General features: G+C 37.2%; 1 protein-coding gene across 3 annotated transcripts in view; it reads right to left on the bottom strand.

Annotated features, from left to right (window-relative positions):
• Nucleotides 1-1,003: 1,003 nt before the first annotated feature.
• LOC105038782 (uncharacterized) overlaps nucleotides 1,004-10,257 on the bottom strand; it is a 46,515-nt gene continuing 37,261 nt past the window's right edge. For 2 of the 3 annotated variants that reach the window (XM_073260955.1, XM_073260952.1), the window contains 6 exons: nucleotides 3,151-3,317; nucleotides 2,992-3,064; nucleotides 2,783-2,912; nucleotides 2,026-2,675; nucleotides 1,851-1,927; nucleotides 1,005-1,495 (listed from right to left, as the gene is read on the bottom strand). In XM_073260955.1, coding sequence (XP_073117056.1) covers nucleotides 2,534-2,675; nucleotides 2,783-2,912; nucleotides 2,992-3,064; nucleotides 3,151-3,317 — 512 coding nt within the window. In that variant the 3' untranslated portion in view covers nucleotides 1,005-1,495; nucleotides 1,851-1,927; nucleotides 2,026-2,533. Of the gene's footprint in view, nucleotides 1,496-1,850; nucleotides 1,928-2,025; nucleotides 2,676-2,782; nucleotides 2,913-2,991; nucleotides 3,065-3,150; nucleotides 3,318-10,257 lie in introns of all 3 variants that reach the window. The other variant, XM_073260953.1, reaches the window with a different exon arrangement.

The following is a 10,257-nucleotide window of genomic DNA, read 5'->3' as shown; positions in this document are numbered from 1 at the left end:
GGGTTTCATATTTGATTCTACTTATATCCCTGAACATTTTGTTTTTTATAAGTATCTTCAAAAATCCTTAAAAATTTGCCACATGGACACTCAAGTTTTAGATAGATCAAGACAGTAGTTCAATCTAACTGGGCTATAACTCTATATTTGCCCATCGAGTCCACTCTTTCGGGTTGGCAATGAACTAGCTATGGGTCATATGATGGTAATATCCACATCCCTACCATATTACTTTAGCAGATGCAAATAAGAATACAAATATTAATTGATATCAAAATTAGTATCTGTATTATTTTAAATAGAGATGGATATGAATCAACTCTTAAGCACATTTATATTTATTCCAAATGGATATGAAGATAAATTATATATTAGTTATATCTATATTTTTTCTATCTGTATAGATATATAAATTTTATTATTCAGATATTAATCAGATTTTGAGTAAAATTCAATAATAAAAATTAACATAAATGACATAATTACGGGGGATGTGAATGAATGTACTGTCGAATTGCACGTAATGCACAGATAACTAATAGGGTCTAAAACATAGCTATCAAACCTGCATGACGATCGACGCTACCAAGGATCCAACCTACTAGTTCAATCAAATTTATAATAAAATATATTAAAATCAAAACCATTTTACATAAAATATAATATTAAAATATTAATAAATATCCTATTCTAAGCACCATCATTAGCCTTTAACTGTAACATAAATAAAAATAATTATGAATTTATCTATTTTTAAAGAACTTATAAGAATATATATATATATATATAGGAATATGTTGAAGTTATTACATTTTTAAATATTTGAAAAAAAAATGAAAACTTTGCAAGATTATGAACAATAAAATGAAGTATATTTATGTTTCATCTTTTATCAAAGGCAAAACTGTAAAAGGATTGCTTTGCTTATGAAAAGGATTGGTTATTAAAACATGAAATGTGACAACATACTTTCAATGACTTGACTTAATGATATGAATAAATTTTAAATAAATATAATAAACCATCATTATTGCATTGAATATCATCTTCATGGTTGAGTAGCTGGCACCCAAGCAAATGGCCGTATTTTCGAGTCTAGATCTATTTAGATGTATTTAATGATGAAATTTATAAATATGTAAATGGATATAAAAATTTCGATCTCAATCCAATCGATCCATTTTCCACCAGGCATTCTCAAGGTATCAAACAACGCCAGCTGTTGCTGTGATAGCTATTGGCTGCAATTCCTATATTGGGTCCGGCTGTCCATGGCATGCTGCAGTCACTCCAGCTAGCTCGTCGACAAATTTTCCTCAGGTTTGCCATCTCTCCACGTTTTTTATGATATATTGTGATACTTGAAGCCTAGTCTACATTCTTGTTAACTTTCCTTGATTTCCAAGAGTCAGTGTTTTTTATCTGTTCTGCCTTGATTGATTCTTTGTAATGGTCCCCAGGTTGGTCACAATCACCTGCGTCTGACTCTACCGAGCTGCAAAGAAGGAAAAAAAGCACGCACAGCACAAGCACGACCCAATAATCTGAGAAATTGAGATCTGAAATCGAAATAGAAATGAATGATTCTTTTTTCAACTATTTGATTGAAAAAATTCTCATTCCGATTCCAGAATGAAATAGAAATAACCCAGAATGAAATAGAAATGACCCAAGCTACCTACTCAATCCCTTCTCTCTATTCAAATTTCCATGCCGATTATGAACCAAAACCCCCCTTAGTTCTACAATACATCTTCTAACAAGGGTATTATCTTGGATGAATTCTTGGTCTTACAGAGAAATAAGATAAGCACGGTAGCCAAAATTAGGAGCGTTTCTTATCAAATTACCTGCATAAAGAAACATGATCCATAAATCTTCTCACATGCATTACACGAGCAAAACCCTGTCGTCCATCTGCATATAGCTACAATGAAATAAACAAAGTTGAATGCACCTCCCAAACTTCAGTGTTTTTATCAAAAACATGAATAACAAAAAATTCTTTAATCAAATTAATGTTACCTCTCAGGCGCATAACACCTGCCACACCTGTTTCATGCAAAGTACAATGCAGGAATTTTGGAAATCAGACTTTCCAAGATCTTCATGATGTATGGTTGTCCTACTTGACTCAAAGAAATCAACGACATAAGTGAGAGATTCCCTTTTGCCAAGTAACTTCAAATGTCGATAGGCACAAGGCTATTAAATAATTCTATCTAATACAAATACTTGCTTCCAACTTTTAGATGAGAAGCAGCTTAGGAATACATTAGCTAAGTACTTGCTTAATTTCTTCCCTTGTTCCACCACTCCTTCCGTATGAAAGCCTTTTCCGACCCATTCAATGTACATTTTTTCATTCTCTTGATGAAATGGTTGACAGGTTCTCCTATCTTTTACACACACACAGAGAGAGAGAGAGAGAGAGAATCATTGCATGGAGGATTCAACCTCTGGTATGTATGGTTGGAAGTCTTCAAGATCTATGCATTAGCTAATTATATAGCAATGAGTAGACAAATGGATTCTATCTGTTTAACAACGTCTTCAAGAGAGAATCAACCAAGAATACTCCAGGAAACTGACCAAAGACAAGGGGACAGTAAAATGCAGACGACCCCAGAATGCCAGCCAGCAAAATGGACAAGAGTTCGGCAAGCCTGAACAACCTGAAATGGAATCATATCAATCAAGACAGCCTGCCCAAATACTGGCATGAATTTTGGAAAGAGTCTTTGTTATATATTTTTCATAGCTCGCTTAAGAAGGATGTAACCTTAAGATTGAGATAGGTGATAGAAAGAATTGCAGCATTCTATAAGACAGCATTGTGGTGAATCCTGAAATGGCACAACATACAAGCAGCAAAAGAAAAGGACCCCTCATTTCTCTTATGTCAATTATTCCTGCACCCAAAAATAAGAAGATTATACCCAGTAAAAAAGTTGATCAAAATTTGAAGATGGACAAGATAACAAGTGATACCTCCAAGCTTCTTTGAGAGGAGAAGCAAGAGTGCCAAGACAGATAAAGCAGAAACACATGAAGTTGAAAGTGCCTTAACCATGCAACAAAGTATTGTCAGATAATCTAAATCATAATGTAGAATCCAATTTGGATGCCACATAAGAATTGAGTACATACCAGTCCTTGAGCTCCAAGACCAAAAACAGAAAGAGAGAGCCAATCGAGGATGCCATTCATAAATATAGCAATTACATTAATGAGAAATGGGCAGTTAGAATCCCCAAGCGAGTAGAATACTACAGCACACAATTCTTGAATGATCCAGAAGGGTGAACTGATTGAATCTGTTGATAACACCATAAAAATAGACGATGATTATAAGATTAGTTAAAGAAGAATACCACAACTATATGCCTAAATGTAACTCTAGAATTTTTTTAGGTAACATTAGAATATACTTAGTAATGCATATTTCTTTCCATATATAGTTGAGGTTTTTATGGTATCATTACTATATTATTGCTGTATTATTACTGGCCTATGTTGCCATATATGAACATCCTGTACTCTATATATATTGGTCAATGAAACCCTAGAGGGCAAGCTCTTTTGCTCCTCTTTCATGATATCAAAACAGGAACCTATGGTGGTTTCTACCTTCTTCCACACTAAATACTCTAGATTCATAATTGCCTTCTTATCGGTTGTTTCAATAATATAAAGAGGGATAATATTGGTCCCATCCACATGCGAAGTAACACCAAAACTCTCTAAGATATTTAGAAAAACTTGTTTCCATACCAAATATATAGAATCTGTGAGTTCTAATGATACGAAAGTTTTGATATTAACAACCGATAATGTTGCAGCAAAGGAAGACATATTTGCCATTAAAAAAAAGCACCACCAGAAGGAAAAAAGATAAGAACCATACCACTGCTACTAGTCAGAAAGAGCTCCGGGTCTATACCAGACGAACAAGCTCCAGAGGTGTTGCACCCACCACTACAACCGACCCTACTCTTATACCTTCTGAACCTCCCCTTTCCACTCCACCTACTATAGACCTATCAGTTTTACCATCTTCTTTATCTACTTCACCTATTGTTCCTCCACCTTCCCGTACACACTCTATGCTCACCCGATCCATGACCAAGAATATGACTGACTCTACCTCCTTCCTCGCTTCTAAGAGTTCTTCTCTTCCCACCAAGCCTAACTCTTTTACCGAGGCTTTTCAGGATGCAGGTTGGCGTGCAGCTATGACCGAGGAATTTGATGCCTTATTGACTAACTCTACTTGGGATCTTGTTTCTCCTCCACCATCCATCAATCTCATTGACTGCAAATAGATATACAAGATTAAGCAGAAGGCAGATGGTTCTCTTGAGAATCTCAAGGCTTGACTTATGGCTCGAGACTACAAACAGCAACAAAGTATTGATTTTGCAGAAACTTTTTCACTAGTCGTCAAGCTGACTACTATTCACACTGTTATTTCTGTTGCTCTCCTCTGGGTGGCCACTTCGGCAACTTGATGTGAAGAATACCTTTTTTCATGATGTTCTCTATTAAAGAAGCCTATATGAAACAACCATCCGGCTTTGTGAACCCTTCTCTTCCTCATCGTGTCTGCCGTCAATGGAAAGCCATCTATGGACTCAAGCGAGCATCTCGGGCTTGATTTCAGTGCTTTACTTTCTTTCTGAAATTGATTTTATTGGAAGTACTGCAGATCCCTCCATGTTTATTTGTCGCTTCTCTTCTGGCGCTCTCGTTCTTCTCCTATATGTCCATGATATCATTATTATTGGAAGCTCCTCCTCTCTTTTAGAGGCTCTTACAGGCATTTTACAATGAGAATTTGCAATGGACTTGGGGCCTCTACATTATTTTTTGGGCATTGAAGTCACTAGCTCATCATATGATCTTCATCTGACTCAACAGAAATACGCGCATCAACTGCTTGAGTGTTATGATTTTCTCACATGCCAATTGCTGCTCCTCTCCGAGTGCTCGTCTCTCGGCTCATGAAGGACGTCTTTTTGCAGATCCTTTTACCTATCATCAAATAATTGGTGCTTTACAATATCTTACTTTCACAAGATTTGATATCTCAAATGCTGTTAATATGCTTGCTCAATATCTCCATGAATCTCACGAGATGCATATGCAAACTGTTAAACGTTGTTAAGAATAAAACATATATATTGGGCTTTAAGTCACGTGGGCCTGTAGGTAGTCTACTTATTAGTAATTACATTGAGTGGGCCTTTAAGCCCTATATGATGTTTATATATATATAACTCAGATCAAGTTAATATGATGAATTATTTTGTTCTCCTTCTCTATTCTTTACTTTGACATGGTTCAGAGCCCAAACTCTAACCCTAGCCAAAACCCTAATCCTAAGCAAATTGCCACCACCCCTTCTTCTATCCAGCAGCCACCTTACCGCAAATTCCTAGCCACTGTCCAACCCTCCCAGCTCTGGCCACCACCTTTTGTGAACCCTAGCCATCTTTCTAGCCCTTGCCGACCATCCAAAACTCAATTTCAATCCCAAGCTGCCATACCGCCATCCAGATCTGCCCTTTACAACGTACTGCTTGTGTCTTTATGTGTTTACTAGTTTGTGTCTCTCAGTTCAGATCTCTTACAGTGATTGTGGAGTTCATTTTTGATGGGTTGTAGGTTGTGTGATGATGATTTATGGATTAGGAGTCTCAAGTAGAGATGATTGGGCTGATCCCAGATTGTTTGTGGTAGTATGATGCGAGTTGTGGAGGTGTGAGGGTACGCTTTATTGTGTTACCATTTGGATTAATTGAAATAGTGTAGTGTTTTGAGTAATGGCGTCAAGAGAGGGCCTTAAGAGTGTTGAAATGCTTCCTCACACCAGAGATTAATTGATGTGATGCTAGCTAGTGATGGATCCAATTTTGTGGAATGGTGTTTCCTTATCAACATCAATATTGGAGGACTTGGTAAAGAAGCATACCTTACTAAGTTATGTCCTAAGGGAGAAAGAGAAGCCAAACTTTGATTGGCTAAAGATAAAAGGTTGTTTTCTCTGATTGTCAATTGCATTGATAGAAAGATGGCTCTCTCAATGCAGCATGTTACGACGGTGAAAGAGCTATAGGAGTTATTGCATCAGTGTTTTTCTAGGACTAAAAATATGAAACGACTATATAGTTTGGCTCAAGAGGTGAGTCATCCAAGTCAGAATGAGCGAAGTATCATGGAGTATTACTATGAGTATAAACGAGCCACAGAAAATTTTTATACGACAATGCGATCTCCACGACGTAGCTATGATGAAGCAGCGTGAGATTGTATTTGGTTGGTTGTCTAGATTGGATACATAGTATGAGGTGATTCGATCACAGTTGTTAGCCAATAAAGATATGGATTCCTTGTTCGATATTGTTACTACTATACTCAGTGCAGTCCAAGAGAGTACCTTAGGTACTAATGATATGTCTGATAGATCTATCCTTGTATCTCAGAGCAATGGTGGTGGTGGATATAGAGGGAGATGGAGGACGGGGTGGTATTAAAAGAGGACATGGTGGTAGAGGATATGCTAGTCGTGGGAGCCAGAAGGCATGCTATAACTATAGAGAACCAGGATATTTTTGTCATCAGTGTCCTAAACCTCCATAGGCACCACAGATGCAGTCTCGGTATCAGGCACCCAAATTTGCTCATGCTGTATCACATCCAGCTGATTCAATTACTCATCATCCCGAGGGCCACACCATAGTCATATCTGATGAGTTTACCAGGTACATCCAGTTTCAATAATCGACATCCTCCTCTAAAACTACTCTAGTCAAGACAGGTAATCCAATCGCCTACCTTTCATCCTCATCCAGACAATGATTCATTGACTCAAGTGTCATTGACCACATGATAGGTGATCAAGATATCTTATCCCATTATAAACCATCTGATAAATTTTTTAATATAATACTAGCAGATGGATCCACTACCAAAGTCTTAGGTAGTGGAGATATATCCATTACCTCTTCGCTACCCTTGTCTTCTATTTCATATCTTCTTAAATTTTTTTTAACCTAATATCTGTTAGCCAAATCACTAAAGTCTTACATTGCTATGTTACATTTTTTCCTGGCCACTATTTGTTTCTGGATCTATCGACTCTGACGATCCTTGGTAGGGAGAGCGAGTCAAATGGATTGTATCTGCTGGATGAGGTTGCTACTACTATCCCATTTGTTGTTGCATCGACCGTCAGTTTTGACATCTCGCCATTCCAGCTTCATTGTCATCTTGGTCATCCGTCCCTCAAAGTCTTGAAGAAAATGTGTCCCAAGTTCAGTAACTAGTTTGTCTTGTGAGTCGTGTGAGTTTGCTAAACACCATCGGGTGTCATACCCTCTAAGAGTGAATAAACAAACCTTGTCTCCTTTTGATCTAGTACACTTTGATGTCTGGAGTCCATGTTCTGTTACTTTCAAGTCAGACATTCGATATTTTGTTATTTTTGTTGATGATTATTCAAGAAGTACTTGATTATATCTAATGAAATCTCGATCTAAATTATTTTATATTTTCTCTGTTTTTTGTTCCGAAATTCGTACTCAGTATAATTACAATGTTCATATTCTTCGTAGTGACAATGCCAAAAAATATTTTTCTGATCAATTTAACACAAATATGACACAGAATGGCATTATCTATGAATCATCCTATGTTGTTATCCCTCAACAAAAGGAGATAGTTGAGAGGAAGAATCGTCATTTTATGGAAGTTGCTAGAGCCTTAATGTTTCAAATGAGAGTACCTAAATTATTTTGGGTGGATGCGATTCATACTGCTACATTTATTATAATCCACATGCCGTCCTCTGTTCTTGATGGCTATGCACCTTATACAGTTTTGTTCCCTACTTAGTCATTGTTTTCCATTCGTCCTGAGACATTTGGCTGCACTTGTTTTGTACAGGATATGAGATCCCAGATCAGTTAGTTGGACTCTCGATCACTAAAGTATCTTTCTTGGGTACTTCCGCACACAAAAGGGATACCAAAATTATTCTCCTATGTTAGGTCGACACCTTGTGTCTCAAGATATCACTTTCTTTGAATCGAGTCCTTTCTTTGCTAGTCCCTCTCCTACTTCTAAGATGGAGTCTATGGAGGACTTTCTGATATACACAGTCAGTTATCCCACCTCTACAGCTTCATCCGATCCACCTCGTCCTCTCATTACTTATGTCTACACCTGTCGAGATAAACCTCCCCAATCAAATGTTGCAGGTCCTCAACCAGCAGATCTACTATTGGCTACCTCGTCTCTACCGGCGTCCGCATCGTCTGATTCTGATCTTGATCTACCTATTGCTCTTAGAAAAGATAAACACAATTGTACCCATCCTATTTCATCCTTTGTTTTCTATAACCATTTATCACAGTCAACCCACTCCTTTGTTGCCTCTCTCGATTCTGTGACTATTCCTAAAACACTAGATGAGGCGTTGTCACACAATGGCTGGAGGATAGCTATGGAGGAAGAAATGTCGACTCTTGAGGCTAATGGCACTCGAGACTTGGTTTCTCTCCAATCAAATAAGTGTACTATTGGGTGTAAGTGGGTATATATGATGAAGATGAATGATGATAGTTCTGTTGATAGATTTAAAGCTTGTTTGATAGCTAAAGGATATGCCCAGACTTATGGTGTGGATTATACTGATACTTTCCCTCTTATGGCTAAGATGACATCTATTCGCATATTTATTTTCTTAGCTACTACTTGTTGTTGGCCCTTATATCAGTTAAATATCAAGAATGTATTTCTTCATAGTGACTTACAGGAAGAAGTGTATATGGAGCAACCCGAGTTTGTTGCTCAGGGAGAGTATGGCATGGTGTGCAAATTGAAAAAATCATTATACGGGTTAAAGCAGTCTCCCAAAGCTTGATTTGGTAGGTTCAGTGATGTGGTAATAGAGTTTGGCATGAAGAGGAGTACATGTGATCATATTGTGTTTTTCAGACATACTAACAATAATTGTATTTTGTTGATAGTGTATGTTGATGATATTGTGATTACAGAGAGCGACGGATACTTCTTCACTGAAGGAGTTTCTTTAAGCAAAGTTTTAGACTAAAGATTTGAGACAACTGAAATACTCTTTTAGGATTAAATTGGCTCACTCAAAGAAAGGTATATTTCTTTCTCAAAGGAAGTATATTCTAGATCTCTTGACAGATACTAGTCTACTTGGAGCAAAGCCTTGCGTAAGTCTTATGGATCCAAATGTCAAACTTGTAGTAGGAGAGGCGGAGATGTTTATTGAACCAGAAAAATACAGAAGACTTATTGGAAAACTCAACTACCTCACAATCACACATCCAGACATTGCATTTCCTGTGAGTGTATTGAGTCAGTTCATATCAGCACCCACTACTGTACATTGGGATGCCTTAATCCGTATAGTAAGGTACTTAAAAAGAGCCCCAAGAAAGGGCATTGTGGATAGAGATCATGGTGGTGTACAGATTGAGAGGTTCACTAATGCTAATTAGGCAGGTTCGTCTAATGATAGGAAGTCTACAACAAAATACTATATATTTATGGGAGAAATCTAGTATCTTGGAAGAGTAAGAAGCAAATATGGTGTCTCAGTCAAGTGTAGAATCTGAATACTGGGCTATGGCACAGACGATATGTGAATTGATGTGGATTCAACATTTTCTAGAAGAGATTGGTTTTGCAGATTCTTCTCCTATGAAGCTGTGGTGTGATAATCAGGCAGCTATGCATATCGTATCAAACCCGATATTTCATGAAAGGACGAAGCACATTGAAGTTGATTGTCACTTTGTGAGGGAGAAGATTAAACAAAAGCTCATTTCTACCAATTACATACGCTCAGAGGATCAACTGACCGATCTATTTATAAAGAGTTTTACCTGGGCTAGAATTGATTACATTTGTAACAAGCTGGGTATGATTAATATCTATTCTCCATCTTGAGGGGGAGTGTTAAGAATAAAACATATATATTGGGCTTTAAGTCATGTGGGCCTATAGGTAGTCTACTTATTAGTAGTTACGTTGAGTAGGCCTTTAGGCCCTGTATGATGTCTATATATATGTATCTCAGGTCAAATTAATATGATGAATTATTTTATTCTCCTTCTCTATTCTTTACTTTAACAAACGTCTTCTCCTATACATTCGTAGGATATTGTCCTATGGCATTTCTATCTCCCGCTGTCTGAATCCATCGCTCATTGCTTTTTCAGA

Source organism: Elaeis guineensis, chromosome 1 (genome assembly GCF_000442705.2).
Source record: "Elaeis guineensis isolate ETL-2024a chromosome 1, EG11, whole genome shotgun sequence".
Taxonomy (NCBI): Eukaryota; Viridiplantae; Streptophyta; class Magnoliopsida; order Arecales; family Arecaceae; genus Elaeis; species Elaeis guineensis.
This window is presented reverse-complemented; position numbering and strand designations above follow the sequence as displayed.